The sequence below is a fragment of the Nicotiana tabacum genome, chromosome 22 (genome assembly GCF_000715075.1).
Source record: "Nicotiana tabacum cultivar K326 chromosome 22, ASM71507v2, whole genome shotgun sequence".
Classification (NCBI taxonomy): Eukaryota; Viridiplantae; Streptophyta; class Magnoliopsida; order Solanales; family Solanaceae; genus Nicotiana; species Nicotiana tabacum.
In genome coordinates, this window is record NC_134101.1 from 226,637,499 (window position 1) to 226,664,342 (window position 26,844).

General features: G+C 37.4%; 1 protein-coding gene across 1 annotated transcript; it reads right to left on the reverse strand.

Moving 5' to 3' along the window:
• Nucleotides 1-2,032: 2,032 nt before the first annotated feature.
• Nucleotides 2,033-11,070, reverse strand: LOC107786617 (uncharacterized). The gene is made up of 5 exons (XM_016608129.2): nt 10,870-11,070; nt 8,506-8,559; nt 8,345-8,417; nt 3,837-3,877; nt 2,033-2,612 (listed from the first exon to the last, which is right to left on the reverse strand). Exons 1-5 carry the CDS (start codon nt 10,933-10,935, stop codon nt 2,166-2,168), a joined length of 681 nt encoding a protein of 226 aa, XP_016463615.1. The 5' UTR covers nt 10,936-11,070; the 3' UTR covers nt 2,033-2,165.
• Between the last annotated feature and the right edge of the window lie 15,774 nt (nt 11,071-26,844).

The window sequence follows — 26,844 nt, forward strand, 5'->3', positions numbered from 1 at the left end:
CTTGTTTTTGGCACATCTACTCCTTCAGCATTCTTCTTCATGGTAGCCAGGGGACCATCAGTGACAATGTCCTATAGCTCATAGTCTTCTCCGATGATGTGATCTTTCGTCCTGTTTTTCCACCAAGAGTAGTATTGACCATTAAAGAGTGGAGGCATATCAGTGGATTGCCCTTCCCAGTTTCCAGGCGGTGCGCTCATCTTGATATGTTCCTAAGGTGTTAGCCTCTTCAAGGATAACCCGCTTTGATACCAGTTGATGTTTTACCCTTCAATACCACATAAGATGGGGGGTGATTTGTGTGGTGACCAATTTTTCGCTTAAACTAATTATGGACGGACCTGGTTCTTCTAAGTGTTCCTTAACCTACTATTGCAGAAATAATAAATGCGGAAAGTAAAGAACACAAGTATTTTACCAGGAAAACACCTGGCTCAAAAGGTGAAAATCACGACCTACTTACCAGTAGGATTTTTCCAAACTCTTCACTAAATCACTGAGCCAAAATTGCATTTACAAAAACACTTTTGTAAACCTAGTACTAACTCTAATCACGTTGTGGCAAACATCCTCTAACTGCTGCGACAGCTTCAAGTTAACTCTAACTTGAAAAGTCTGAGTACCTATTACAATTGCCTCTAGATAAAGCTGAAAGGTACAATATGAAAATACCTACTACAATTGAACTAGAATAAAAGACAAACACTTGGAACTGGTTCTTCTATCTGGTTCATGTAGCTTCAGATTTGCACACTTGAATCACACACGAACTGCTTGCAAAATTGCCTTGCTATTTTGCTCTCAATTCACGTTTAACTTCTGCGTTTGTGCAAGACCTGTAAAGTGATAACATCCTGCAATTATAGAGTTAGTAGATGAAGAGAATAACTAGAGTTCTAATGCTACCCTTCCTTGGTGGAAGAGTTTTAGTTAATCTCAACTTCTAACTCCTTCCTTATCTTGGATAATGTTCTCTTTGAGTAAGGAGTCCTTTTCCTTATCAACTATGCAACCTTTTCGATCAAGAGATATTAAATATACCAAGTTAAGCTTATCTCCTTCACGTACATCCCACATGCTCGAATCTACCCGTTTTTATGAACCTGAGGGATGGACCTGGTTCATGCGTGAGCTTCCTTTGTCAATTTTCAAAACAAACCTTTACTTGGGCCGACAGTCATAAAAACAAAAGGTGAACAAAGTGGTATTTTACATCTGCTGGCTTAATATTATTACTTTGTAGGCCAACAAATTCAAATTTGAAACATGATACCATCACTTGTGTTATATTACAAAAGAATTAAAGCCTTGAGAATGGAATCCCATTTGGTAGAGAAAGCTCTGGACACTGATAATTTCTAAGTCTCAAACAAGTTGGGTCAACGATATTAATCTCAACTCTTATCATCATCATTACCAAAATAAAAGAAAAGTGCATGTAAAAAAGGATAACTACAATAATAACAACAACAACAATAACAATTTGTAGGTTTTCCGAAATGACTTTCTTTCATGATTTTAGGTCTACCCATCCCCTTTTAACACCTTCCCCAACCATAGTTTCACACCTACAAACTAGTACATGTGTAGGTCAACACAACACATGACCAGACCATCTCAAGCGACCTTCTCTCATATCATCCTCAATGCGTGCTACTTGCACCTTCTGGTAAATGTGGTTATTTTAATATTAGTCTTGTGTGATTGCACATTTATCTTAGCATTTGCATTTCTGCAACACTCATCTTATGAAGAAGACAAGTTCAAAAATGGAGAGGTTTGCTAAACACACAGAAAAAAGAAAAAAAAAAAGCAAATTTCCTCTTCAAAATTGTTACATTACTTTACATGTTTGGAGGTGCTATTCATAGTTTTTGGCACCTCCATCCCTACCAAACACAATTTCTCACTTGTTATCTCCCTCTTGGACCAAAATAGGTGTATACAAAAATGAAAAGGGAAGGACTGTTGTGGTATTCCCTTTCTCTTGCCATGACAAACTATTTTAACATTCTTGACGGATACAAAATGTTTTGCCTCCAAATGCAACACCTTTGGACATTCCAAGCTACTTATAAGAACGAAATTAATCCTCCACGCTAAACTTTTTCTACTCGAGGCAAGGATGGGTATTGAAAAAGGAAACGTTCCCTGAGTAGGATGGCTCACTCCTCATCATCATCGTCGTCCTCCTCCTCCTCGGCATCGTCATCATCATCATCTTCATCTTCATCTTCATCTTCATCTTCATCTTCATCGAGTGTTGTCTTGCCCCTTGGGGGCGTATATGAAGGACAAGTAGGAAAATTATCCATGTTCATTCCATGGTGAAGTGCCATAGTTCTTAGCATTTCAGCAATTGCTTGATTGTGCTTCACCTGATAGGCTTGAAAATGGCGTATGTGATCCAAATCCTCCTCGATACTTGTTATTCGGTTGGGTATTGATGAAGATGCATAGGCCGAAGAGCCGGGTATATGAGATGGACCTGCAACATTGGACGCCTGCCTCTCATCAATGTGTCGGGAAGCCATCAACACTTCCTCGCTAGGATCATCATATTGGACTCCTGATTGAGTACGTAAAGCTGCAAGAAGCTGTTCCTTTAAGACCTGAAATGCATAAAAACATTCATCAGAAATCTCAAATTTCACATCTTTAGCTAATAAATTAGAGAAATAGCTTTTGATTCTAGAAAAATCTTTTATAAATCGTGTATAAAATTGAGCATGTCCAAGGAAACTCCTATTTTACTGAAGTAGGAGTCGGCAACTTTTAATGCATTCAACATTTGCCATATCAACTTCAATGCCCTACATGGAAAACTTATGTCCAAGAGCTATACTTTTTCGAACCATGAAATGACATTTCTCCCAATTCAAAATAAGTTAGTTCCTTCACTGCATTGCTGAACAAGAAGATAAGTGATGAAGCCGATCTTCAAATGTTAGTCACATATATCCATGAAAATTTCCATAACTTTTCCAATCATATCATAGAAAAAAGAAAATTGTCATCATATGATTTTGAAAAGATGATCAATGCAATGATAAAAAGACATTCTCCTATGTGGTAATGTGCCATAAGAGCATGTAAATATGGTCTTTTCTTGATCCTCTAAGGCACTAGGCAATACTTATAAGTAGAATATCCTTCTGAAAAGCTTTACTCCTAATATTTTTGTCACTCTATTAACACCAAAATTTTGGGCAACAATTAGGGTAGATACAAGATTGGACCTGGTAGGAGACTCGGTAACTATTAGGTCTCCAAAACAAAATGAGCTAAGTCCAACCAGATGATATGCAAAAATCAAATCCCTAGTCTTCCCAATATATATATATCGTGGCTGACTCATCAAACAAGGTTCTTGTCATAGTGCCACTAAATCAAGCAACCACCAGCCCTCAGAGTACGGAGCAAGCAACATCTGCTGAACGTGAGAATATTATGGTTAGCTGACTTGTCATGGAAATAGCCTGATAAGCAGTTTACCACTGCGGTACTAGGACACTTTGAGACTTAGAAGCTCGTAGTGCAGAAGCAGAGTCCCCTCTCCATGTTAATCATTTAAATAGTTCGGTGAGTAGCTTACATGTTTCAAGGTTCTGACAGTTCAGGAATCCTATTTTACATATTAAACCTTGTTGTATTTTGTTGAGAAGATCTGGAAAACACATAATAAATAATAATTTATGAATTGATCTTTCATTCAATTCTTTTCGGTTTTCTCCTCTCTTCTGGTGCTACGCCACCATCTAATAACAAGGCATTAGGAAGATTGTGCATGATCACCAATGATAATATTATATAGCAAAGATGATAACTTGACCAACCTTTTTCTCAGCAGCTTCTCTTACTTTGCCCCAAAATGCACCTGTAACATTTAAGTCAATACCATTACCAAACTTTTAGCAAAGGGTTAAGAATTCACCATCAAAACAAGCTCAATATAGATTAAGAATTCACACTGAGCAACCTGAATATAGCTAAAAACCTTGAGTACCATTGTTGTAGCATTCAACCGTAAAAAGGATCAAAATAAACAGGGTTTCAACGAAACATTTCTGAGAAGAAAAGATTTTGGCATGTTACTTCAGTCAGAAGACTTTTCTCCATAAACAGATATTTATTATAGGAAAATTCAATTAATACTATTTGGAGGTGGCTATATAAATTCTATATCTACTCTGCCCCAATCAGGTCAATCTATTCCATTATTAAATAATCTGTCATTCAAATTACGTGTTCTATAAATCTCACGCTTATTCTTGCATAAGCATACTAGTCTGTTACCAAACTAAAAAGGGTCTTGACAAACACCATACTTGGTGCAAGTGCAACGAACTAAAACAACTATATCTTTGTGTCAATTAGTTGGTATTGCCTACATGGATCCTTTTATTTCATTGTGTTATCTTTTTTGGCTAAATCTACAATGAGTTTGAAAAGTTGCAGTTATTTGAGATAACTTTCCTCTATGTGACATTTGATCTACCTCATCCCCTTTTAATCCATCAATCATCATAGTGTTGCACATATAGATTGGTACATTCAAAAGTCTACATATGACATGCTCAAACCATGATCCTTCTCTTATTTTGAACTATATCTGCTACTTGCAATGTTGCACCCTCTATCTGATATGGTCATTTATAAGTTTTCTGATCTTGTATGTCCATTAATTCGTGCTAACGTTCGCATTACTACAACAACCATTTTTTGGTATCCGTTCACTCCCATATAACAATATAACATTACCAATCTCACAACTTGTCCTACATAAATTCTCTTTTACTTGTTAGGTATCTTCTGAAAATATAGCACTCATATAACATTTCTCAAATTCAGTCATTCTATTGTACTTCTTTGTAATACTCTTCTTTTATCATGACATTTTATTGAAAAACTTCAACCTGAATATCAGAATTGCCAACATTTAGGTCCATAATCTCCTCTTGTCACACCATTTTCTTTATTTGGGCTAATTTGTCATGTAAATATGTGTCTTACTTTTAACTATTATAAGATCCTTATTTGCTAAAGTACTATCTAATGGTCTTAACTTCTTATTGACTCTCTTCTTCCTACTTCATATATAGAAAAAAGAACTAGCACGTCTGTTTTTTTTTTTTGATAAGGAACTAGCACGTCTGTTATTTGTGGTAACCCCTAGTTTTATCAATTAACACATTATCATCTACAAAAAGTATGTGCAATGTAACCTCATCCCATATATTATTTGATTATTTAGCTCATCCTATATATTGTTGAGTGGCTCATCCATAACCACAATGAACAAACCCGAGCGTAAGGTAGATTGACGCTGTAAAACTATATTTGTTGGAAAAACTATTGTTGAGGGAAAATCATTTCTGTCTCCCTTTCCCACTTGATACCAATTTTCTTACATATCCTTTATGATCAAACTATATTTATATTAATTCTTCAAGGAGACCCCCCTTTCCCCCATGCTATTCATTCTAGTGATGGATGTTTTGAGTAAAATGATGGATCGAGCAGCGGGCGGAGGCTGCTTGAGAGGATTCTCAGCTCTGATCGGGGTGCCCAGTGCCCAAAGAGTCTCTCATTTGCTTTTTGCGGATGACACTCTGGTTTTCTATGATGCCGATATGGATCAGTTGACCTACCTGAGGCAGGTCCTGCAGTGGTTTCAGATAGTATCAGGTCTCAAAATAAACCTCGACAAGTGTGAGATTTTCCCAGTGGGTGAGGTTGCTAACATCGATGCTTTGTCTTATGTTCTTAGATGTAAGGTGGCTCCCTTCCCACTACTTACCTGGGTCTCCCATTGGGCGCTTCGCATAAGGATACTATGGTTTGGAATCCAGTGATCGAAAGGGTTGAAAAAAGATTAGCAGGCTGGCAGAAACGATACTTGTCAAAAGGCGGAAAGGAAGTGCTCATTAAAAGCACTTTATCGAGTATGCCCACCTATTACCTGTCCCTGTTGCAAGCTCCTGTGAGCATCACAGAAAAACTGGAGCGGCTTCAAAGGAATTTTCTTTGGGATGCAGCGGATAGAACTAGAAAGTATCATCTAGTGAATTGGCAGACAGTCATTTCCCCAAAGAAGTGGGGTGGACTTGGAGTAAAAGATCTTAGGGTATTCAACAAAACTTTGTTGGGGAAATGGCTGTGGAGATTCGGGGTAGAAGAGCATGCTCTATGGAGGGAGGTCATAGTAGAAAAGTACGATTCCACGCGAGGGGGTTGGAGGACCAAGGCAATCACAACACCTTTCGGGTGTGGCATGTGGAGGAGCATCATGAAGAATTTGGAATCCTTCAGTGGCAACATCTCTTACAGGGTGGGAGATGGAAGGAGAATCAGCTTTTGGAATCATAGGTAGTGTGGAGAGGATACTCTATCTCCTTCCCCACGTCTTCAGAGTTTCAAATATGGGTGTCTAACTGGCTGGATCAGCCCGTTTTAAGACCGGCCCACACCAATCGAAACCGGCCCGGACTGGTACAAGGGGGACGGGTGGGGCAGGGTTAAAGGGGTAGGGAGTTGGTCCGTTTACTTAAATCCTACCGATTAACCGGACCGGTCAAACCCGATCAACCAAAATCCTTATAGAACCGGTTAACCGGCCCGGCCCGGTCCGGACCAATTTAAAGGCTAGATTTCATTTTTTTATTTTTTTAAGGTTTTAGAGTCTAAGGCAATACAAAACCTTTGAATTTACTTTTTTTCGTTAATTTGCTTGTTATTAAATATAAACCTTTCAATTTGTAAGTTTGAATTTTGAAATAAATGTAACACTTGCAATTTACAAGTGCAATTTTTTTTACATCTTCATTGTATTCTTTATATTTTTACTTTATATTAATATGATTACAATAATTATACAAAACACAAAAAAAATAAAAACACTAACCCAACCCGGCCCCTTGGACTCGTAACCCTTACGGTTCTTTTTTTACCCGGATCGAACCCGTTAAGCCCGATAACCCCTAACCCGTAACCGGCCCGGTTCCAAACCCGTACGGTTCAAAAAGTTTCCCTACCCAGCCCGGCCCGACCCACCCGTTAGACACCTTTAGTTTCAAACCAGAAGGAATTGATTGTCCAACAGATTCGTAAGGAGAATGTAGAGGGGTAGTATGGGACCTCTCATTTAGAAGGAACATGCAAGATTGGGAGATTGCGGAGCTCCAAGATTTATTGACACTGCTATATGGGCAAGACAGGCCTTAGCCATCTTGTGATTCTTGGAGATGGGGTTTGCGTGGCGATGGTCTGTTCACCGTAAAGTCCTTTTACCAGAGTATGTTGGTGAGAGAGGAGGCCTCTTTTCCATACTCCTCGATCTGGATTCCTAAGGCGCCCTCGAAGGTGTGCTTTTTTGCATGGCTAGCGGCAAGGGGAGTGATTTTGACTGCTGAGAATTTGCGAAAGAGGGGAATTACACTTGTTACTTGGTGTTATATGTGTAAAAGCTCAGGGGAAGAAGTTAATCATCGTTTGTTGCATTTCCCTGTGTCCTCGGCTTTGTGGAGGGCGATCCTGAACCTTTTTGGTGTTCAATGGGTGATGCCAAACACTATAAAGGAAATGCTATATAGCTGAGCCGGTTTCCGTAGAAGAAGAAAGCAAAAGGCGTGGAAGTTCGCCCCGTTGGCTCTCATGTGGATAGTTTAGGGGGGGAGAAATAGGAGAGCTTTTGAGGGGATAGTCTCCTTTTTCACATCTTAAGAATAGTCTTTTATCTTTGTTCGCTTTTTGGTGCACTCATATAGCCCCTATTTGTATAGAAGATTAGGCGTCTTTTGTAGAGAATCATGTTCTAATGTAAATTCTCTATTTTTCGGTGTACTTCTTGTATACGGGAGTTCTTTCCCTTTTGATTAATACAATTTACCTTATCAAAAAAATTTATATTAATTCTTTTCTTTACAAGCACCCTGCAAAAGATTTTCAATGGCACTCGATTATGTAATTTATCTATGTCGATGCACTTTATATGGAGATCCTTCCTCTCTCCCCATAATTTTCGCCAATCTTCTTAAGAGTATTATAATCTTTGTTGTAGATCTACCAGGATAAGTCCAAACTGATACTCTATCACTTAATTCTAAAGTTTCATCTTTGACTCATACGTTTAATTCCGATGATTCTCAAAACTATGGATATCTCCTTCATCTCATAAATTGGAACCACGGTACTTCTTTTTCACTTGTTTGGTATCTTTTCACTCTTTATTAGTATAACATTAAGCAGCTTAATTGCAAGTTGTGTAACAAATAAGTTCTATAAATGGTCAGGAATATGGATCTCTAGTCATTTTCCAAACAAAAATAATTGATAATGTCCGTACCACCACGATGCATTGCTTGAATCCCAGACTCTTGTTTATGTCCCTTACTCCATGCATCTTTCCATTGAGTTACCTGATGAAACGTTTACTGTTAGGAAGAGAAAATCAAGAAATGAATGCAAAGGTTAACACAATGCTATGTGGAAAAGCTTCTCTTATACCTCCTCTTTCTCTAAAGACTGAGTTGTTGTTCGTCTTGATGTGTCTGAATCAATCTGTAAGACAAGAACAATTCAGATGAGAGTCCGGAGTTAAGAGGATATTGAAAAGCAAAAAGCAGAGATGAAAAAATAAGAGCTAACATACAACCCGTCTTTAGAGATACATGGGCTGGAAGAGCAAAATGATTGGCATGGAAGAGCTAACAGATGAATTCTGTTTTCACTTTTCAGCAATACCTCCTCCATCTCAGCCCCGCCCCCCAAAAAAAACCCTTTTTTTTTAATAACCAAGAAATCCACGAGGCCAGTGGTGCACTGTCGAAACTTGGTAATAATGTGTCTGCCACTGTACCCCTCTCCACTCTACAACAGTCCAAAATTAAGCAAGCCCAATGCTGTGGGTTTAGAATTCCTGTTGTTTCAGTTCTTCTTTACTTACATCCTTATCAAATAAAGGTAAATGTAAGTTACCTCAACTTGTAATTCCCATTCATATCTTCCTTTCCATCTTAGCTAAAAGGCATGTGATGCACAGAAACATATGAAAACAATATGACCAAGAAGTGAGGACATGAAATCAGCTCATTTAATTTTGTCCATCGTACACTAAAAAACAGAACAATATTGTTCTCCTCGAAAAAGAACAGAAGAAGACTTATAAATTCAGACTATAAACTGATACTTATGGAGTTATTGGCCTATTGAAGAGACCTACATATTAACAACCATCAATGAACTTAAGCACGTATCAGTACAAAAGGCAATAGACGTAGAGGAACAACACTGACCTATGAAATCTACCGAAACATCCTTAAGCATGAAGCCCCAAAGGAGACTTGCTTCAAGAGGCTTCTTACCATAACTCTAGCATGGGATTCAAAATGTATATGACTTCACTGGTTGTTCAGTTATATCAAAAAATTTAGAACAACAAGGACCAACTAAACATATTAGAGAATCCTAATTAAAGTCACAAGGAGCACATGTAAAGTCAAATTCTTCCAATCTCAGAATTATTTACATAAATGATTTTAATTTATCATATAAAGTACAACAACAACATACCCAATGTATTCCTATAAGTGGGGTCTGGGGAGGGTCTATTGGAAATAGACTCTCTACCTTAGAGGTTGTTTCCAATAGACCCTCGGCTCAAGTCGAGCATCAATATAGCAATGAGAAAAGGAAATAAGTCGTGGAAAAAAATTGTAATAACAACAGTTAGATAGAAACAACAGAAGCAGCAACATGTAGTAATAGTAATCTAAGAACAAGACAACCAGACTAACACTATAACTACTGGTAAGGAACAGAAACGAAGTAACCTATAACCCAACTGGGTCATGTTCTCGGTAAGCTTAAGATAAGCTAATGTTCTGCCTAATCACCTTTTTCTAATACTTCGGCCTTCCTCTACCTCTCCTGAGACCTACCATATTTAGTCTCTCACACCTCCTCACTGGCGCGTCTGTACATCTGCTCTTTACATGCCCAAACAATTTCAGTCTCGCTTCTCGTACGTTATCCTCCACAGGGGTCACCCCCACCTTATCCCGAATATTTTCGCTCTTGACCCTATCTCTCCTAGTATTCCCACATATCCATCTCAACATGTTCATTTCCGCTACCTTTATTTACTTCATCATTGTAATGGCGAGCGAGGGGAAAACGGTAGAATTTCTCCTGTCGTGAGCTACATAAGACTGAATCTGAGGCATGCAAATAACCTCTTTGCAGTAAAGTAAGGGAATGGTTTGCGCAGGTATTCAGCCACTCTACTCGGGTCCTACACTAGCTGAGGAGCAGTTTATGCACAAAGTAAGCCCTTTTATTATAAACTAATATAACAGACTAATTCATGTAACATACAGATGACAATCCAGAAAATGAGATTGCTTCAACAAGCTCTGAATCCAAGATAAGAACAAATTTCCACATTGACATGTCTACTCAACAATGCCTTATACCCAAGGTGAGGCCTAGTGATCGATGAAGTGGATGCAGTGGCAGGAATTTGTGCAAGGGATACAGAAAAATGTTAAAATCTCACACTTGGTACTTGAACCAATGACTTAAAGCAATTTTTCAACCCCCTCTGCTAATAAACTAGAATCATTTCTTATATCGAGAGAATTCAACCGTTCATATATAACTATAAAAGTTTGTTGTCTCAATCGGACAAAGGGTATTCAATAGAATCACAGGGTTCAGATCATAGCATAGACAAAACTGGCATAAGAAATGGGACATTAAGGGGAGACACATGGAGTTATCCCTTTTTTAATCGGAAAATGCCGACCACTATCGAATAAACAATTATTTTCTGCATGATTATAATGAAATGGATGAGAAGGAGAAGTTTACATGATAATCACGAAACCTAACGATCGGGAAACGTTCAAGAAGCCGTCGAAATTCTAGCTCGTCCATGGCCGTAAATGGATTATTTTTCCTTTAATTTGCCTTCGTCAGATTTGTGACGAAGTCTTTGCCTTCATCAGATTTTGATATAAAATTTCATTTGCCTTCTCATCAGATTCATAACAAAGTCTCCATTGGCTTAACAGATTTATAACAATGTAGTTTCGTTTGCTAATTCTTCAGATTTGTGACAAAGTATTTGTGATAATTTTGTGAGATTTTGACAATATTGTATCAATGTCAGTGCTTTGATTTGAAATTTGGAAGGAAAAGAAAGGAAGGGAAAATAAAAAGGAGAAGAAACGAAAGAGAAAGAAATGAAAGATTATTTTCTTTCCCTACTTCGTTTGAGTTGAAAATTCGAATTAGTGAATTTTATTCAGAAAAAAAATATTTTGGGATAGAATAAATGTGTTCAAAAGTTTTTTTTTTTCATCGAGTATTCAAAGGTTATATAAAGAATAGAGATTATTCTCACGCCTCATTTGTTTTTTTTTAAGATTAAGACAATCTGAATCTGAATACACATCTTAATATATTAAGATGTATATTAAGATAAGAATAGAAATAACTAAGACTGTTTGATTTTTAACATCTGAATATATAAAATTTATCTTTATTGAAAATTAATAAACATAAAATTCAAATGAAATACTAACTAATCTAAAATTCTATCGATAAAATATACTCCCTCCGTTTCAATTTATGTAAACTCATTTGACTAGGCACGGAGTTTAAGGAAAGAGAGAAGACTTTTGATCTTGTGGTCTAAAATGACGCACATATATTATGTGTGGCTATAAATCTTTGTGTAAAGGTAAATTGTTTCCAAATAAGTAAAGGGGTCATTCTTTTTGGCACGGACTAAAAAGGAAATAGGTTCACATAAATTGAAACGGAGGGAGTATAATTTTTTAAAATACGATAGTTGTTGGTGGTAATGGCTAACGGGTGAATGCCAACTAGAGGTGGTGGTTGGTGGTAGTTTTGGTTTATGATGGTGGTTCATGCTAGTAACTAGTAGTGATTGGTAATGGTGGCGATTATGATTGAGGATGGTAGTGGTGGGAGGTGATAGTTAATAGTGGCGGGTGATGGTAGTAGTTGTGACTGATGAAGGTGGTGGGTTGGTGATGGTAGGTTATAATGATGGGCAGCGTCGGCTGTGGTTGTTGATGGTGATGGGGTGGCCAGTTGTGCTAGTTAAGGTGGATGAGTGTTGATTGTGGGTGACAATGATTATGGTGGTCGGAGTGGTGGGGATAATGGATGGTGATGGTCGATATTGATGGCGGCTATGATTGAGGATGATGATGGCGTGGTGGCGGTGGAGGAGGTGGTGGTAGTGGTGGTTGAGTATGGTGGTGGTGGTGGCATGGTGGTAGTTGATAATGGTAGGCGGTGATGACTGTAAGCACGTGATTTTTGCCCTATATGAGAATTACTCCCAAAAAATTCAAAATCAAATGATTTTCCTTGGTGTGCAATTTTGTGAGATTTTGTGATATTTTTGGATAATTATTTGTATTTGTCTGTGTTTGCTTATTTGTTAAATTAATAAAAAATACAAAAATATGTCGCATTTTGCATGTAGGATTTAATTCTACAATTGTTAGTAATTAAATTAGTTTTACAAAAATCAAAAATTACAAAAATAGGCATCTTTTGCATTTTTAGCATTTAATGTCCAAATGAACAATTTTATGCTTAATTATTACTTAATTGTGCGTTAATTGTTATTGGGAGTTAATTTGCATTTTTATAACTTAATTTAGTTCTTAATAATAATTTAAATATTTTTATAATTTAGTTTTAGAAAATAAAAGAAGAAAAGAGAACAAAAATACAAAGAAAAATCGGATTGGGCCACTTCCTCAAATTTCAACCTCAGGCCCAAATAATTGCCCAATCTTCCCCACGACCCAGTCCACTTCAGACCGATTCGACCCGGTCCGCCCCATTAACCCAAATACCCAACACCCTTCTTCATTTTTCAAAACACAAAACAAAAACAAAAACAAAAAAACCAAAAATCCCTAAAAACTAAGAATCTGCCCCCTCCCCTTGGCTCCTTCTTCTCAAAACTTTCCAAACACCCCAACGTCCATGGCTACACCCCAACGTCCATGGCTGACCTTCACCAGCCTCCCTTCCGACCAATTTCTGCTCCTCCTCCTTCGTTCTTCATTCAAACCACCAAACGACACAACCACTTGCAAGCTCGAGCTCGACATCCATGGGCGCCGCTGCTGTGTCTTCGTCGTCAACAACCAGTCCGTCGTTGCTACTCCATTCCAGCTGCTTCTGTGTCCTCGCTCCAGCTGCGTCGTCCACTTCTTCATCTGCGTCGTGCGTCGTCCATGAAGAATGCCACTGATTTGGCTGCAATGGTCGCTGCTACTGTTTCAGTTTTCTTCATCGACGACCTTAGCAACATGTCGACCTCCCCTACTGCTTCTGCCATCGTCGTCCATGGTGGCTGCTTTCAGCTCCTTCACGTAACCAAACGAACCCCCAGCTGCCTTTGTTCCTTCACTTCTGCCGCGTCAACTGCCGATAGTGATTCGGCGTGGCTTCAGTCAACTTCTTAAATTCGTGTTCGTCGTCGTTTGGTCGAGGTTTGTCGGAACAGTCCGTACATATTTCGTGTCGATCTGGTTAGTAAATTTTGAGTTTTATTTTGTCCGTATTTTGTTTTAATATTTTCGAATCTAAAATCGGCAAATGTTTGTTTTGTTCATGTCTATAGTTTGAATTAATTTTTTCAGTTTGTTCATGTGCTTTGTTAAATTAATTTTCAGATTTCAAATGGAAGTTTAATTAGTTGTTTTTCATGTTTATTTCATGTTTGTATTATTGTTTAGGTAATGAAATTTTGTTAGTTTAATGTTTGTTAGATTCAAATTGAAATTTAATTAATTATTTCTTCAATTTGTTTCATGTGTTGTTATGTATTTTCCAGAAATTATTAATGTTGTTTGAATCGTTTGAATCCGTCATGTTTGTGGTTTAAAATAGAGTTTAATGCATGTTTATTCATTGTTTGAAGTTCGTCCAGTAATTTAATTGGAGTTTGTTTTGGTTTTTGATTTGTTGATTTAATTTGAATCATGCATATTGTTGTTTGTATTGTTGTCTCTTTGTTCATCCATTGATGGTCTAAGTTAACCAGGATTGGTTTCCGATATGGTTGATTTATTCCCATTAATTTGGAGTTGTGTTGTTCATCGTGTTCGTATAATTTGTTGTTGAAGATTGTTGAGAAATTGGTCATCTTGGCTATATTTTGGTTAAGTTATGATTAATTGAGTGTTTAGAGCTGATGGGGGTAGTTTGGTAAATTGCATTGCATTCAGGGGTAGAATGGTAATTGCAATAAGGTCGGAGGGGTATTTTGGTAATTGAACATTATTTTGATTCTTTATGTTAAGCATGGGGGACAAAATATAATGAGTTGGGGTTTTTGATATACATGTTTAACATAATGGGGGACAAGACAAATTATAATGGGTTGAGAATATTGTACTTATTTAATGTAGGCATGGGAGACAAATTATAATGGGTTGGGAATGTGGTATTTATTTAATGTAGGCATGAGGGACAAGGTTTAAAATAAAAAAAAACATTAATAAGTGGGACAAAGCATGCCATTGGGGGAATAATTTGGGGTTGTGAATTCAAGACTTGTCTTGCTATATATATAGGGTCATTTGACACATTAAGGGAGGATGGGAGAGGAAGACTTAGAGATTATTGGGAGAATATTTTTGAGAGTAATACATTCTGGAAAATTTCAAGAGTGTTAGAGAGTAAAAGAGAAAGACAACTTGAACTTTCACTCGAATAATTTCCGTTTGCTTTTCTCGAGTGTTATGCAAAAATCATTAAACTAGTGCCATCTTGTGTCGTTTGCTCTTCTGATTTGACTGTGATTGCACTTTGGTATTGTTGGGTTTTCAATTTGTTACTGGTTTATTCTACTGGTTGTTGTTGGTTTTGCGGTGTTGCTGAATCTGTTGTTGCTGTGGTATTATTGCTGCTGACTCCTACTTCATTTCTTCTTGTATTGCCATTTCCAGGTACACATTTGTACACTCTCGGTTTGAAGCGAAATGAAATATTAATCAGGCTCCTGTTCCTGTTGAATTCCTCCTGTTTAGATTTGTGGTTGAATATAATTTTTCTTTCTGCGTATAAAGATGTAGTTGAATGATTAATGAATAATGAGGTTGCATATGTATACTTTCTTCATCTAATAATGTTAGTTTAAATTAATCGGAGAATAATTAATCTGTTTTGATATTATTGTCAATCTCATGTTCTAGTATTATTGAATAACAGAATATAAAATGAAAGCAGTTTTTCTTTGCACAAACTCGATCGTAATTTTCCATTCGCATTAGCCGTAAACTAATAACTAATAAGTTACGTTTTTCAACATGTAAATAATTAAGAGATTTTCTTTTATTTTAGAGACGAACTTAATAGAAAATATAGTCATTTTAGGTTTATCCTTTAAAATAAAAATGAGCCGAGCCTCGCCAAATAAAACGTATAGATTGCGGGCCCTCACAAAATGTATGGTTTAATTAGAATTCGGAAGGACCGTTTAGCGAATTTCACGGTCTTCCCAAAATAATAACGCGATAGTCTCTTTAGGCACGTGTTTAATATTTTACTTTCTTAAGCCTGGGTGTGCATTTCATGCGACCCGTATCCAAATCCCAAAACATCAAATAAAACGTGTTCCGGATTGTGGGTGCATTTCATGTGAAGCAGTCCAAAGACGTGTTTTAAGCGATGTTCACATTTCTTTTAAAAACAATAATAATAAAGCGGTTAAAAGATAAAATTTGCACATAAGTTCATATTTGTATAAAATCAGATAATCAAGCCGAATATAACAGTTGAGCGACCGTGCTAGAACCACGGAACTCGGGAATGCCTAACACCTTCTCCCGGGTTAACAGAATTCCTTATCCGGATATCTGGTACGCAGACTGTAATATGGAGTCATTCTTTTCCTCGATTCGGGATTAAAATCGGTGACTTGGGACACCCTAAATCTCCCAAGTGGCGACTCTGAAATAAATAAACCAATCCCGTTTCGATTGTCCTTTAATTGGAAAAACTCCCTTGTCCCCTCGCGGTGCGGAAAAAGGAGGTGTGACAGCTCTGGCGACTCTGCTGGGGATTAAACCCAGAACTACTGGTTCAGGGTTAGAAATTCGATCTTAGATAAATTGTTATATTTGGATTTATCTGATTTTTACATGTTTTGAGCCTAATGTGCTAAATGCTGCTTTTAACGCTTTGATATTATCTGAACTGTATATAAACTGTGCCGAAACCCATCTTCTCTCTGAGTCTTCTGAATCATGAAGAAGGGTGTACTTCGTACGACTTCTTTTCTGTATAGTGTCAAGTCCCAATTTAGAACGAGGTTTGGATAAGTCGCAAAGCCGGTGAAGCTTCTGTATTCCCGGACTGCCGCCTCCCCCTCGGCTCGAGTTGTCCGCTCGGGTAAGCCAGGTCTAGAACAAACATTTAGGTTTTTAAACTTAGTATAACAAAGCCTCATGCCGGATCCCTAGTAGGAACGTTTGTTTGCATCACGTGCATTTGACTTTGGAGGCTCAACACAGGGGTTGGGTCTGTCTAGGACAGATGTACCGAAAAATGAAAATGACCATCCTGATGCATCTTACTTGTTACTACTTGCGCATTAATTTGATTCGGACTTGTGTGTTGACTGACTTGTGAATATCAGGAATAATATTTTGAAACTGAAAAAAAGAAATAGCGGTTAGGGAATTGATTGTTTATTTTTGAAAAAACCCAAATGCCCAAATACTGTTAAAACTCCGCCGAAATTTTAAGAAAATAAAAAAATGTCTTATTAGTTTGTTTTATTAAAAGCGAAGGAAAAAAAAAGTCGTTGTTCTGTTTTGTTTTTCAAAAAAAAAAATAGAAAAATATATAGTTTGTCTTGCCATAAAAATGAAAATGAAAAAGAGTCTTATTTTTTCAAAAAAAAATATAGAAAAAATATATAGTTTGTCTTGCCATAAAAATGAAAATGAAAAAGAGTCTTATTTTTTTAAAAATATTTCTTTTGTTATTTATTTGTTTATGAAAATGCAAAATATTTCTTTATTTCCAAAATATATATCTATATCTTTATTAGTTGCAAAAAATATTTGTCTTGCCAAAAGTCTAGAAAAGTTCTTTTAGACCCCCAATTTTCAAAACAAAAAAATCCAAAAATATTTTCCATTATTGACTTCTTTAGAAAGTTTTTTTTAGAAAATAAAATAAAAAATAAAAAAAATATAATAAAAAATCCGAAAATATTTTGATTCTTCTTTAAAAATTGAAAAGAAAATTCAAAATTCAAAATAAAAAAAAATATTTTTAGAAGCATTTCTTTGATTAAAGGTAAAACTCCGAAAAATATTTTCTTTTTTTTCCTTAGAGTAAAAAAAAACAAAATGAGAATTCACAAAAAATATATATCTTAGAAGTCTTTCTTTTAAAAAAAAAATCAATCAAAAAAAAAAAAACTTCCCTTCTTCTTTTAAAGTAGTTCTTTCACATTTTTTTTTTAAAAAAAGAAGTTAGTTCGTCTACTTGTTCTTGATTGCCCGAACTACGCGGGTTTGATTCTCACCGGATGTGAGATATGTAGGCAATCTTCATCGGGTCCAACCCCACCTTTTGCTAAAATAGCCAAAAATAAATAAATAATTGTTTGTCATAAAGAAGTCGGGTGATGCTGTTTTATCAAGACATAGCCGAATGTTCCCGAAAGGGACGCCGGAAGGCTGACTTTGCATAAACAGCCACCTTCGGGTCATTTTAAGATTTGGTCCAGTTGACCCACACAGCCTTAAAAATCCTCGCCCCGAGACGTTGAAAGGCCGTGTTTGCAATATTGACTTTTCTAATTCGAAAAACGATAAAAAGAGTCATAAATAAGTCAGGTGATGTTGTTTTGTCATAAATAGCTGAATGTTCCCGAAAGGGACGCCGGAAGGCTGACTTTGCATAAACAGCCACCTTTTGGGTCATGTTTAGGATTTTTGGTCTAGTTGACCCACACAGCCCTATAAATCTTCGTCCCCGAGGCGCTGAAGGGCCGTGTTTGCAACACCAGGTTTTTTTTTGTAATTTGAAAAGAAAAAACAACAACAAAGAGTCAGCGGTCAGGTGAATACCATTTGAATTTTGTCATAATAAGCCAAGTCAGCTTCGGCCGCGTCTTAAACCGTTCTTGCCGAAATAACCTTAGAGTATCTTTTAGTCGTCGAAAGGCTGTTTTCGTAAAAGAATGGACAGGTTTGTAAAGTGTCATAAAATAATCCTCCTCGACCTCAAAATTCATGTGAAAGTTGGAAGGGGCCACGTTTGCAAAAACAACCATTTGGTTAAAATTAGCAAACGGAGGAAAGAAGTTGGCCATTTGTTTTGGCGTTTGGAATTCTTTTGATTATAATATGTGGGTTGTTTGATTTTCGAGTTTGTAGGTCATCTTCAAACCTTTGAAACCCAGTTTGTTTTAATATGAAAATTGAAAAAAATGTTTAGTATTGTTTATCTTTTATTGGTCCGAACTACGCAAGGTCTGATTCATGCGGGGTCATGATACGTAGGCAATCTCCATAAGATTCGACCACCACTAAAAAAAAAAATAAAGGAAAGTGTGGGAGATTTTCAGAGGGGCACAATTGTCTAACTGCTTAGGTGCATTGTATCTCTGATATATGATTATCTGTCAAATGCCCTAACACTAACGTGATGGCTTCCCTTTGCTGTGTTCATATATAGAAAAAGTGGTTGGTTGTGGTAACTCCCCCCTGCAAAGCAAAGTCAAAGGACAATGGCTCAGAACCGCAGAACCGAGTGGGTCGGTACTGATGACCGACAACAATTGGTTGAACGGAATAACGGGTTGGTAGAAGAAGTGAAAATGCTGAGACAGCATGTGACAGACATGTATCAGGCATGGATAACTAGAAAAGCACCACCCCCTCCACCGCCAAGCCTCTTGAACTCTGTCATTACCCAAGCACCCAACACCATAACAGAAGATCCTCCATACTCTCCATCCCGACCCACTTATGGCAGCTTTCCCAGCTACCCGAGTAGCTCCATCACTCCTCAATGCTTCTCCGCTCCCCAACACCACTTCTTTCCCCGTGACCTTAAAAGCCATACTTCACTTTCCAGGTACCCGGCTCCACGAAATGCTTACGCACCCACACAAGCCTACCAAAAGCCACCTGGATCAGGTTTCCGGTCCTGTCAACATGCAAGAATGAAGAGGTTATTGAAACGAGAAAAGACTCTCACCCCTATCGGAGTATCTTATGCCAGTCTGTTTGGAAGGCTAAGGCATGCTGGCTTGATTGAGCCACTCCCCGCATGTACTCTAGATCCACTTGCAAGGAACTTTGATCCGGCAGTGCGATGCGCATACCACTCCAATGTCATAGTGCACAACATTGAGAGTTGTCATAGTTTGAAAAGGGAAGTAGAGAAAATGATCCAAGAAGGGCGGATTGTGTTCAGTAACAGTGACATGGAGCACTCGAACCCTATCGAGAACTTGTTGATGGAGGTTGATGATATTGAAGCTGGTAATGGTCTTGGCAGTATTGATGCGAAGCTCAGTGGCTAAGATGCCAGTTTTTTTTGATAAAGTGGGGGGACGCTTCGTTCCTTGGTCAGCAAGAGAGAAGCTTGTAGTGGCTTATTTTGTTGTCATTTCTGTTGTTCGGATTATTAGGGTTATAAGTCGGATATTGTCTTGTGTCAGACTGTCTTAACCTTCCATTTTGTCATAGCGTTTGTTTAAATTTTGTCCAGTTTGTTTTAGGATTTTATTCTGGTTTGTTTTGTTTGTCTTGTTATTCAAACCATTCCACCGGTAGTCTAAAGCAAATATGGTCTTTTATTATTTTCAGTCATCTTTTGTTTAGTCCTTTTATCATTTTGTTCAATGCCGATTCTAGTGACATGACATGCGCACACGGTTCAGGCTTAATCTTAAAAGTTAATCATAAAACCCTGGAGAGGTGATCAGAACATATAAAGAAAATAAGGACGGTTTGAGATTATTCAGAGCTCGAGTCATATGGAACTGGGGCAAGTAAAACATAAAGAAAACTGTTAAAAGCAAGATTCACCTTTCATGATAATGAGAGATAGAGTGTCGCCCAACGGTGCGTTAGAAGTGACGAATGAACAAACAGATGTTGAATATAATTGCCAAGTCCAGCACCATGAGAAGAGATTATAAATTTAAATTGTGTTGTTTTCACTTGGCATGTTTGAAGACTGGAATGACGAAGGCATTTTGTTCTGCTACCTAAACACTTTATCCTTCGTTAACCCCTTTTGAGCCTTATTATTTTTCTTTCGTACCCCTCGTTCGGAATCAGTAAAAATGACTAGAAAACGCAAGCATGACAGGTAAAGAAAAAAAAAGAAAAAATAAAAGAAAACAACAAAACAAAAAAAAAGAGAAAAAGAGAAAAGAAAAGAAAAATGATAACAAAGGAAAAAAGTCAAATGAAACAGAGGAATTGGGAACTACGTTTGACCTGATTCCTCGAAGAGGATACGTAGGCGCTTCACGGCTCGGTCATAGTTTTGAAAAATGAAAAAAAAATCAATTAAGATATCCCCAAGCAAGAAACTGGGGTAAAGGTTGCGTTTGTTGTAAATAAATCTAGTTCTAAGATTGTAATTTTGAACCCAGAATTTATTTTGTATTTTTGAGCCTTCTATACCCTTTTCTTTCTAGCCCCATCCAAAACCCACATTACAGTCCAAAGAAAGACCTTCTGATCAGTCTTCCAAAGATGCCAAGTCAGACAAATGAGAGTCTTACCGGCGAACATAACATTCTGTTCCACAGCAGAAAAGACTCTAATCTTCAACAAAGAGAGTCATACCGGCAACACTCCAAATTTCCAGCTGGAAAGTGATACAAATGAGAGAGTCTTATCGGTGAAAACCTTCACCGGCACCATAAGGCGATGAAAGTTGAGAGAAAAACCAAAATGAGAGAGGCTTGATAGTGAAAACCCTTCGGGCACTACAAGTTGAATAGGATTGAGAATCAGATGTTTGCCAATTGAAGATCTTGAAAGATGATTGGCGGTAGAGGATAGGACACATGCGTATGTCATGACCATTAGAGTCGGTATCTGCATTTGATAGGGTTTTATTTATAGTTTCTTTTGTTAAAGAGTCATTTTTTCCTTTGTCTTTTTATTCTGTTCCCTTTTATCTTTTTCCTTTCATAGAAAAATCCCTAATAGAGTCTGTTTGGTCAGAACAAGTGAGAATTGACTTCAAAATATGCCATCAGCTTTCCAATTATGCCAGGTGAGATCTGACTAGTACATCCAAGTGGTGTAGTCAGCAAGGAACAAGCGCGGGGCCAGTGTCAAGAAAAATATCCCCAGCAAAAGGGAATTGACAGGATTGACGAGTGTCAAGAGGGATATCCTTGTCAAAACCAAGGTTATAAACCTCAAGGCCAAGGCCCGTGAACAAAGAAAGGAAAGCAGTGAGCATGATTTGTGGGAAATTCATACAAGACTAAAAGTCGGGGAAATGCCAATTTCCGAGCTATGCCACAAAAGAAGAGGGATATCCTCAGCAGAAAGGGATTATCCCCAGCAAATAATATCATTCCCAACAAGTTGTTGAACGCAGAGCAAGGAATGAAAAAGGGAAAAGCCATCCCAGTAGGAGTATCGCGACCAACCACCATGTTTTAAACTAACAAATTTTGTTTGATTTGAAACAGGTAAAAGAAATGGCATTGATGCCAGAAATGCATGCCGCAAGGGATATTATCAAACTGGGGCAGAAAATTTTCTTTCCATTTAGAAAATTTTCTGGAAGTCAGGTACCCATTTGGGGAAAAATAAAGATAACACCAGTCTCAAGGGAAGTGGTCTTAGAACCAGTGTTGCCCCCAACATAATAAGTTTCAATGGAGGAAGTTGTTCACCAGCAAAAGGATGAAACTTGAGCTCAGAAAAAGCAAGAGGCCAACATCATTCCCAACAGCCTTCCGAAGAGGGAAGCACTAGTTCTGAAGGAATCAGAATCCCCCAGCAGTGTTATCCTTGACAGCGTTATCCCCAGCTGATAACATTTTACCCCCAACAGGTAAGTAAATAATTCCCCAACAGTGTTATCCCTAGCAGTTTCGAGGAGTCCAATACAAGTTTGGTGAAAATCGGTATCCTCAGCGGTTCCTTTCGGGGAAAGGCAAAACGAATCTCAAGGGAGGTAATATTCGAAGGAAGAAGCTATGTAAAAAAAAAAAGAAAGAAAAAAGAAAAGAGGGAAGTAGTTTGCACAAGAATGAAACATGCTACTCAAAAGGAAGTAGTCCTGGAAGGAGTAAGATAACACATTTACTCAGCAGAGTTATCTTCATCAGTGTTATCCCCAGCGGATCATCAAGATGTAGAATCATCTTCGACAGATTTTGGACCAAGTTTCAAGAGGGTCATAATTGGGAAGGAAGAAAGGGAAAATTCATCCCCAGCAAAATAATCCCCAGCAAGTTTTCGAGGTAAGACAATTCCAAGTTTTTGAAGATGGGTTCATCCGCTCTCGAATAGGATATTTTGGGTTCATCCGCCCTCGAATAGGATATTTTGGGTTCATCCGCCCTCGAATAGGATATTCTGGGTTCATCCGCCCTCGAATAGGATATTCTGGGTTCATCCGCCCTCGAATAGGATATTCTGGGTTCATCCGCCCTCGAATAGGATATTCTGGGTTCATCTACCCTCGAATAGGATATTTTATTTTTAAAGTTGTTTAAATCTCGCCAACCTAAAGAAAGGAATGACATTTTATTTAAAAGTCATTTGCCAAAATCAGGAGCCCGCCTGAAGAGAGGAAAGGTGTTTTATTTTTAAAAAAATTGTTGAAATCTCGCCAACCTAAAGAAAGGAATGGCATTTTATTTTTAAAAGTTGTTGTTGAAGTCAAGCGCCCACCTGTATAACAAGAGGAATACTTGTTAGTCTTATACTGCAGATCTTGAAATCAGTAACCCCACCGGAAGGTAGAAGGTTACAACAGGAATCCCCAGCAGGAAACAATAAAAATCCCCAGCACCGGGAAGCAAAAGGTTGCAACAAGAGGTCCCAGCACAAATTCAGGCGCACTAGTCAAAAGGAAGAAAGGACGCGTCTTGAAAGAAGCAGCTGGTGAACATTAAATCATGCCCAGCATAACAAGTCTGATGAAGAGAGATGTACCCACCAGAGGAACCGCCGAAAAGCTTGATGAAGAAAGCCATGTCCCTAGCGGACCGAGCAAAATGATGAAAAGTGGTATTCAGAAAAGCAAAGGACCAGTATCATTCCCAAATTCACGGAAGAAAGGCACCGGAGGAAACACAAGCCAACAAGAAAGCAAGGCAACAAGAAAAATTTCAGTCTAGCCTAGCTTCTTGTTTTCTTTTAAGCACGGTGTAACAAGGAGATCGGTAAGCAGTGATAACAGCATGCAACAACAGTAACATTGCAGTCCTACGGTAGTCCCAGCTACCAAAACTTCCCGAACTACATTAACCTGATTCCCCTTCAGCCAGGGATATGTAGGAAACCTTTGAAGCAAGGGTTCGGTTAAATCTTTTTTAAAAAAAAATGCTTCACACGGAGTACTCGAATGGGCAAAAATCGCTCGCTTTATCTTTGCGCGAAAACCCTTCGTGTCTTCGGGCAAAGAGGGGCAACTGTAAGCACGTGATTTTTGCCCTATATGAGAATTACTCCCAAAAAAATTCAAAATCAAATGATTTTCCTTGGTGTGCAATTTTGTGAGATTTTGTGATATTTTTGGATAATTATTTGTATTTGTCTGTGTTTGCTTATTTGTTAAATTAATAAAAAAATACAAAAATATGTCGCATTTTGCATGTAGGATTTAATTCTACAATTGTTAGTAATTAAATTAGTTTTACAAAAATCAAAAATTACAAAAATAGGCATCTTTTGCATTTTTAGCATTTAATGTCCAAATGAACAATTTATGCTTAATTATTACTTAATTGTGCGTTAATTGTTATTGGGAGTTAATTTGCGCTTTTATAACTTAATTTAGTTCTTAATAATAATTTAAGTATTTTTATAATTTAGTTTTAGGAAATAAAAGAAGAAAAGAGAACAAAAATACAAAGAAAAATCGGATTGGGCCACTTCCTCAAATTTCAACCTCAGGCCCAAATAATTGCCCAATCTTCCCCACGACCCAGTCCACTTCAGACCGGGTTGACCCTGGTCCGCCCCATTAACCCAAATACCCAACACCCTTCTTCATTTTTCAAAACACAAAACAAAAACAAAAACAAAAAAACCAAAAAACCCTAAAAACTAAGAATCCGCCCCCTCCCCTTGGCTCCTTCTTCTCAAAACTTTCCAAACACCCCAACGTCCATGGCTACACCCCAACGTCCATGGCTGACCTTCACCAACCTCCCTTCCGACCAATTTCTGCTCCTCCTCCTTCGTTCTTCATTCAAACCACCAAACGACACAACCACTTGCAAGATCGAGCTCGACATCCATGGGCGCCACTGCTGCGTCTTCGTCGTCAACAACCAGTTAGTCGTTGCTACTCCATTCCAGCTACTTCTATGTCCTCGCTCCAGCTGCGTTGTCCGCTTCTTCATCTGCGTCGTGCGTCGTCCATGAAGAATGCCACTGATTTGGCTGCAATGGTCGCTGCTACTGTTTCAGTTTTCTTCATCGACGACCTTAGCAACATGTCGACCTCCCCTACTGCTTCTGCCATCGTCGTCCATGGTGGCTGCTTTCAGCTCCTTCACGTAACCAAACGAACCCCCAGCTGCCTTTGTTCCTTCACTTCTGCCGCGTCAACTGCCGATAGTGCTTCGGCGTGGCTTCAGTCAACTTCTTAAATTTGTGTTTGTCGTCGTTTGGTCGAGGTTTGTCGGAACAGTCCGTACATATTTCGTGTCGATCCGGTTAGTAAATTTTGAGTTTTATTTTGTCCGTATTTTATTTTGATATTTTCGAATCTAAAATCGGCAAATGTTTGTTTTGTTCATGTCTATAGTTTGAATTAATTTTTTCAGTTTGTTCATGTGCTTTGTTAAATTAATTTTCAGATTTCAAATGGAAGTTTAATTAGTTATTTTTCATGTTTATTTCATGTTTGTATTATTGTTTAGGTAATGAAATTTTGTTAGTTTAATGTTTGTTAGATTCAAATTGAAATTTAATTAATTATTTCTTCAATTTGTTTCATGTGTTGTTATGTATTTTCCAGAAATTATTAATATTGTTTGAATCGTTTGAATCCGTCATGTTTGTGGTTTAAAATAGAGTTTAATGCATGTTTATTCATTGTTTGAAGTTCGTCCAGTAATTTAATTGGAGTTTGTTTTGGTTTTTGATTTGTTGATTTAATTTGAATCATGCATATTGTTGTTTGTATTGTTGTCTCTTTGTTCATCTATTGATGGTCTAAATTAACCAGGATTGGTTCCCGATATGGTTAATTATTTCCATTAATTTTGAGTTGTGTTGTTCATCGTGTTCGTATAGTTTGCTATTGAAGATTGTTGAGAAATTGGTCATCTTGGCTATATTTTGGTTAAGTTATGATTAATTGAGTGTTTAGAGCTGATGGGAGTAGTTTGGTAAATTGCATTGCATTCAGGGGTAGAATGGTAATTGCAATAAGGTCGGAGGGGTATTTTGGTAATTGAACATTATTTTGATTCTTTATGTTAAGCATGAGGGACAAAATATACTGGGTTGGGGTTTTTGATATACTTGTTTAACATAATGGGGGACAAGACAAATTATAATGGGTTGGGAATGTGGTATTTATTTAATGTAGGCATGGTGGACAAGGTTTAAAATAAAGAAAACATTAATAAGTGGGACAAAGCATGCCATTGGGGGAATAATTTGAGGTTGTGAATTCAAGACTTGTCTTGCTATATATATAGGGTCATTTGACACATTAAGGGAGGATGAGAGAGGAAGACTTAGAGATTATTGGGAGAATATTTTTGAGAGTAATACATTCTGGAAAATTTCAAGAGTGTTAGAGAGTAAAAGAGAAAGACAACTTGAACTTTCACTCGAATAATTTCCGTTTGCTTTTCTCGAGTGTTATGCAAAAATCATTAAACTAGTGCCATCTTGTGTCGTTTGCTCTTCTGATTTGACTGTGATTGCACTTTGGTATTGTTGGGTTTTCAATCTGTTACTAGTTTATTCTATTGGTTGTTGTTGGTTTTGCGGTGTTGCTTAATCTGTTGTTGCTGTGGTATTATTGCTGCTGACTCCTACTTCATTTCTTCTTGTATTGCCATTTCTAGGTACACATTTGTACACTCTCGATTTGAAGCGAAATGAAATATTAATCAGGCTCCTGTTCCTGTTGAATTCCTCCTGTTTAGATTTGTGGTTGAATATAATTTTTCTTTCTGCGTATAAAGATGTAGTTGAATGATTAATGAATAATGAGGTTGCATATGTATACTTTCTTCATCTAATAATGTTAGTTTAAATTAATCGGAGAATAATTAATCTGTTTTGATATTATGGTCAATCTCATGTTCTAGTATTATTGAATAACAGAATATAAAATGAAAGCAGTTTTTCTTTGCACAAACTCGATCGCAATTTTCCATTCGCATTAGCCGTAAACTAATAACTAATAAGTTACGTTTTTCAACATGTAAATAATTAAGAGATTTTCTTTTATTTTAGAGACGAACTTAATAGAAAATATAGTCATTTTAGGTTTATCCTTTAAAATAAAAATGAGACGAGCCTCGCCAAATAAAACATATAGATTGCGGGCCCTCACAAAATGTATGGTTTAATTAGAATTCGG

Bases quoted from the DNA above. Each gene is read 5' to 3' on its own strand.
- LOC107786617 (XM_016608129.2), bottom strand. From the start codon at position 10,935: ATGGACGAGCTAGAATTTCGACGGCTTCTTGAACGTTTCCCGATCGTT. The intron at 8,560-10,869 runs GTAAACTTCTCC...CTTGTCTTACAG, and splicing joins TTAGGTTTCGTGATTATCAT to ATTGATTCAGACACATCAAG. The intron at 2,613-3,836 runs GTTGGTCAAGTT...TATGCATTTCAG, and splicing joins GAGAAGCTGCTGAGAAAAAG to GTCTTAAAGGAACAGCTTCT.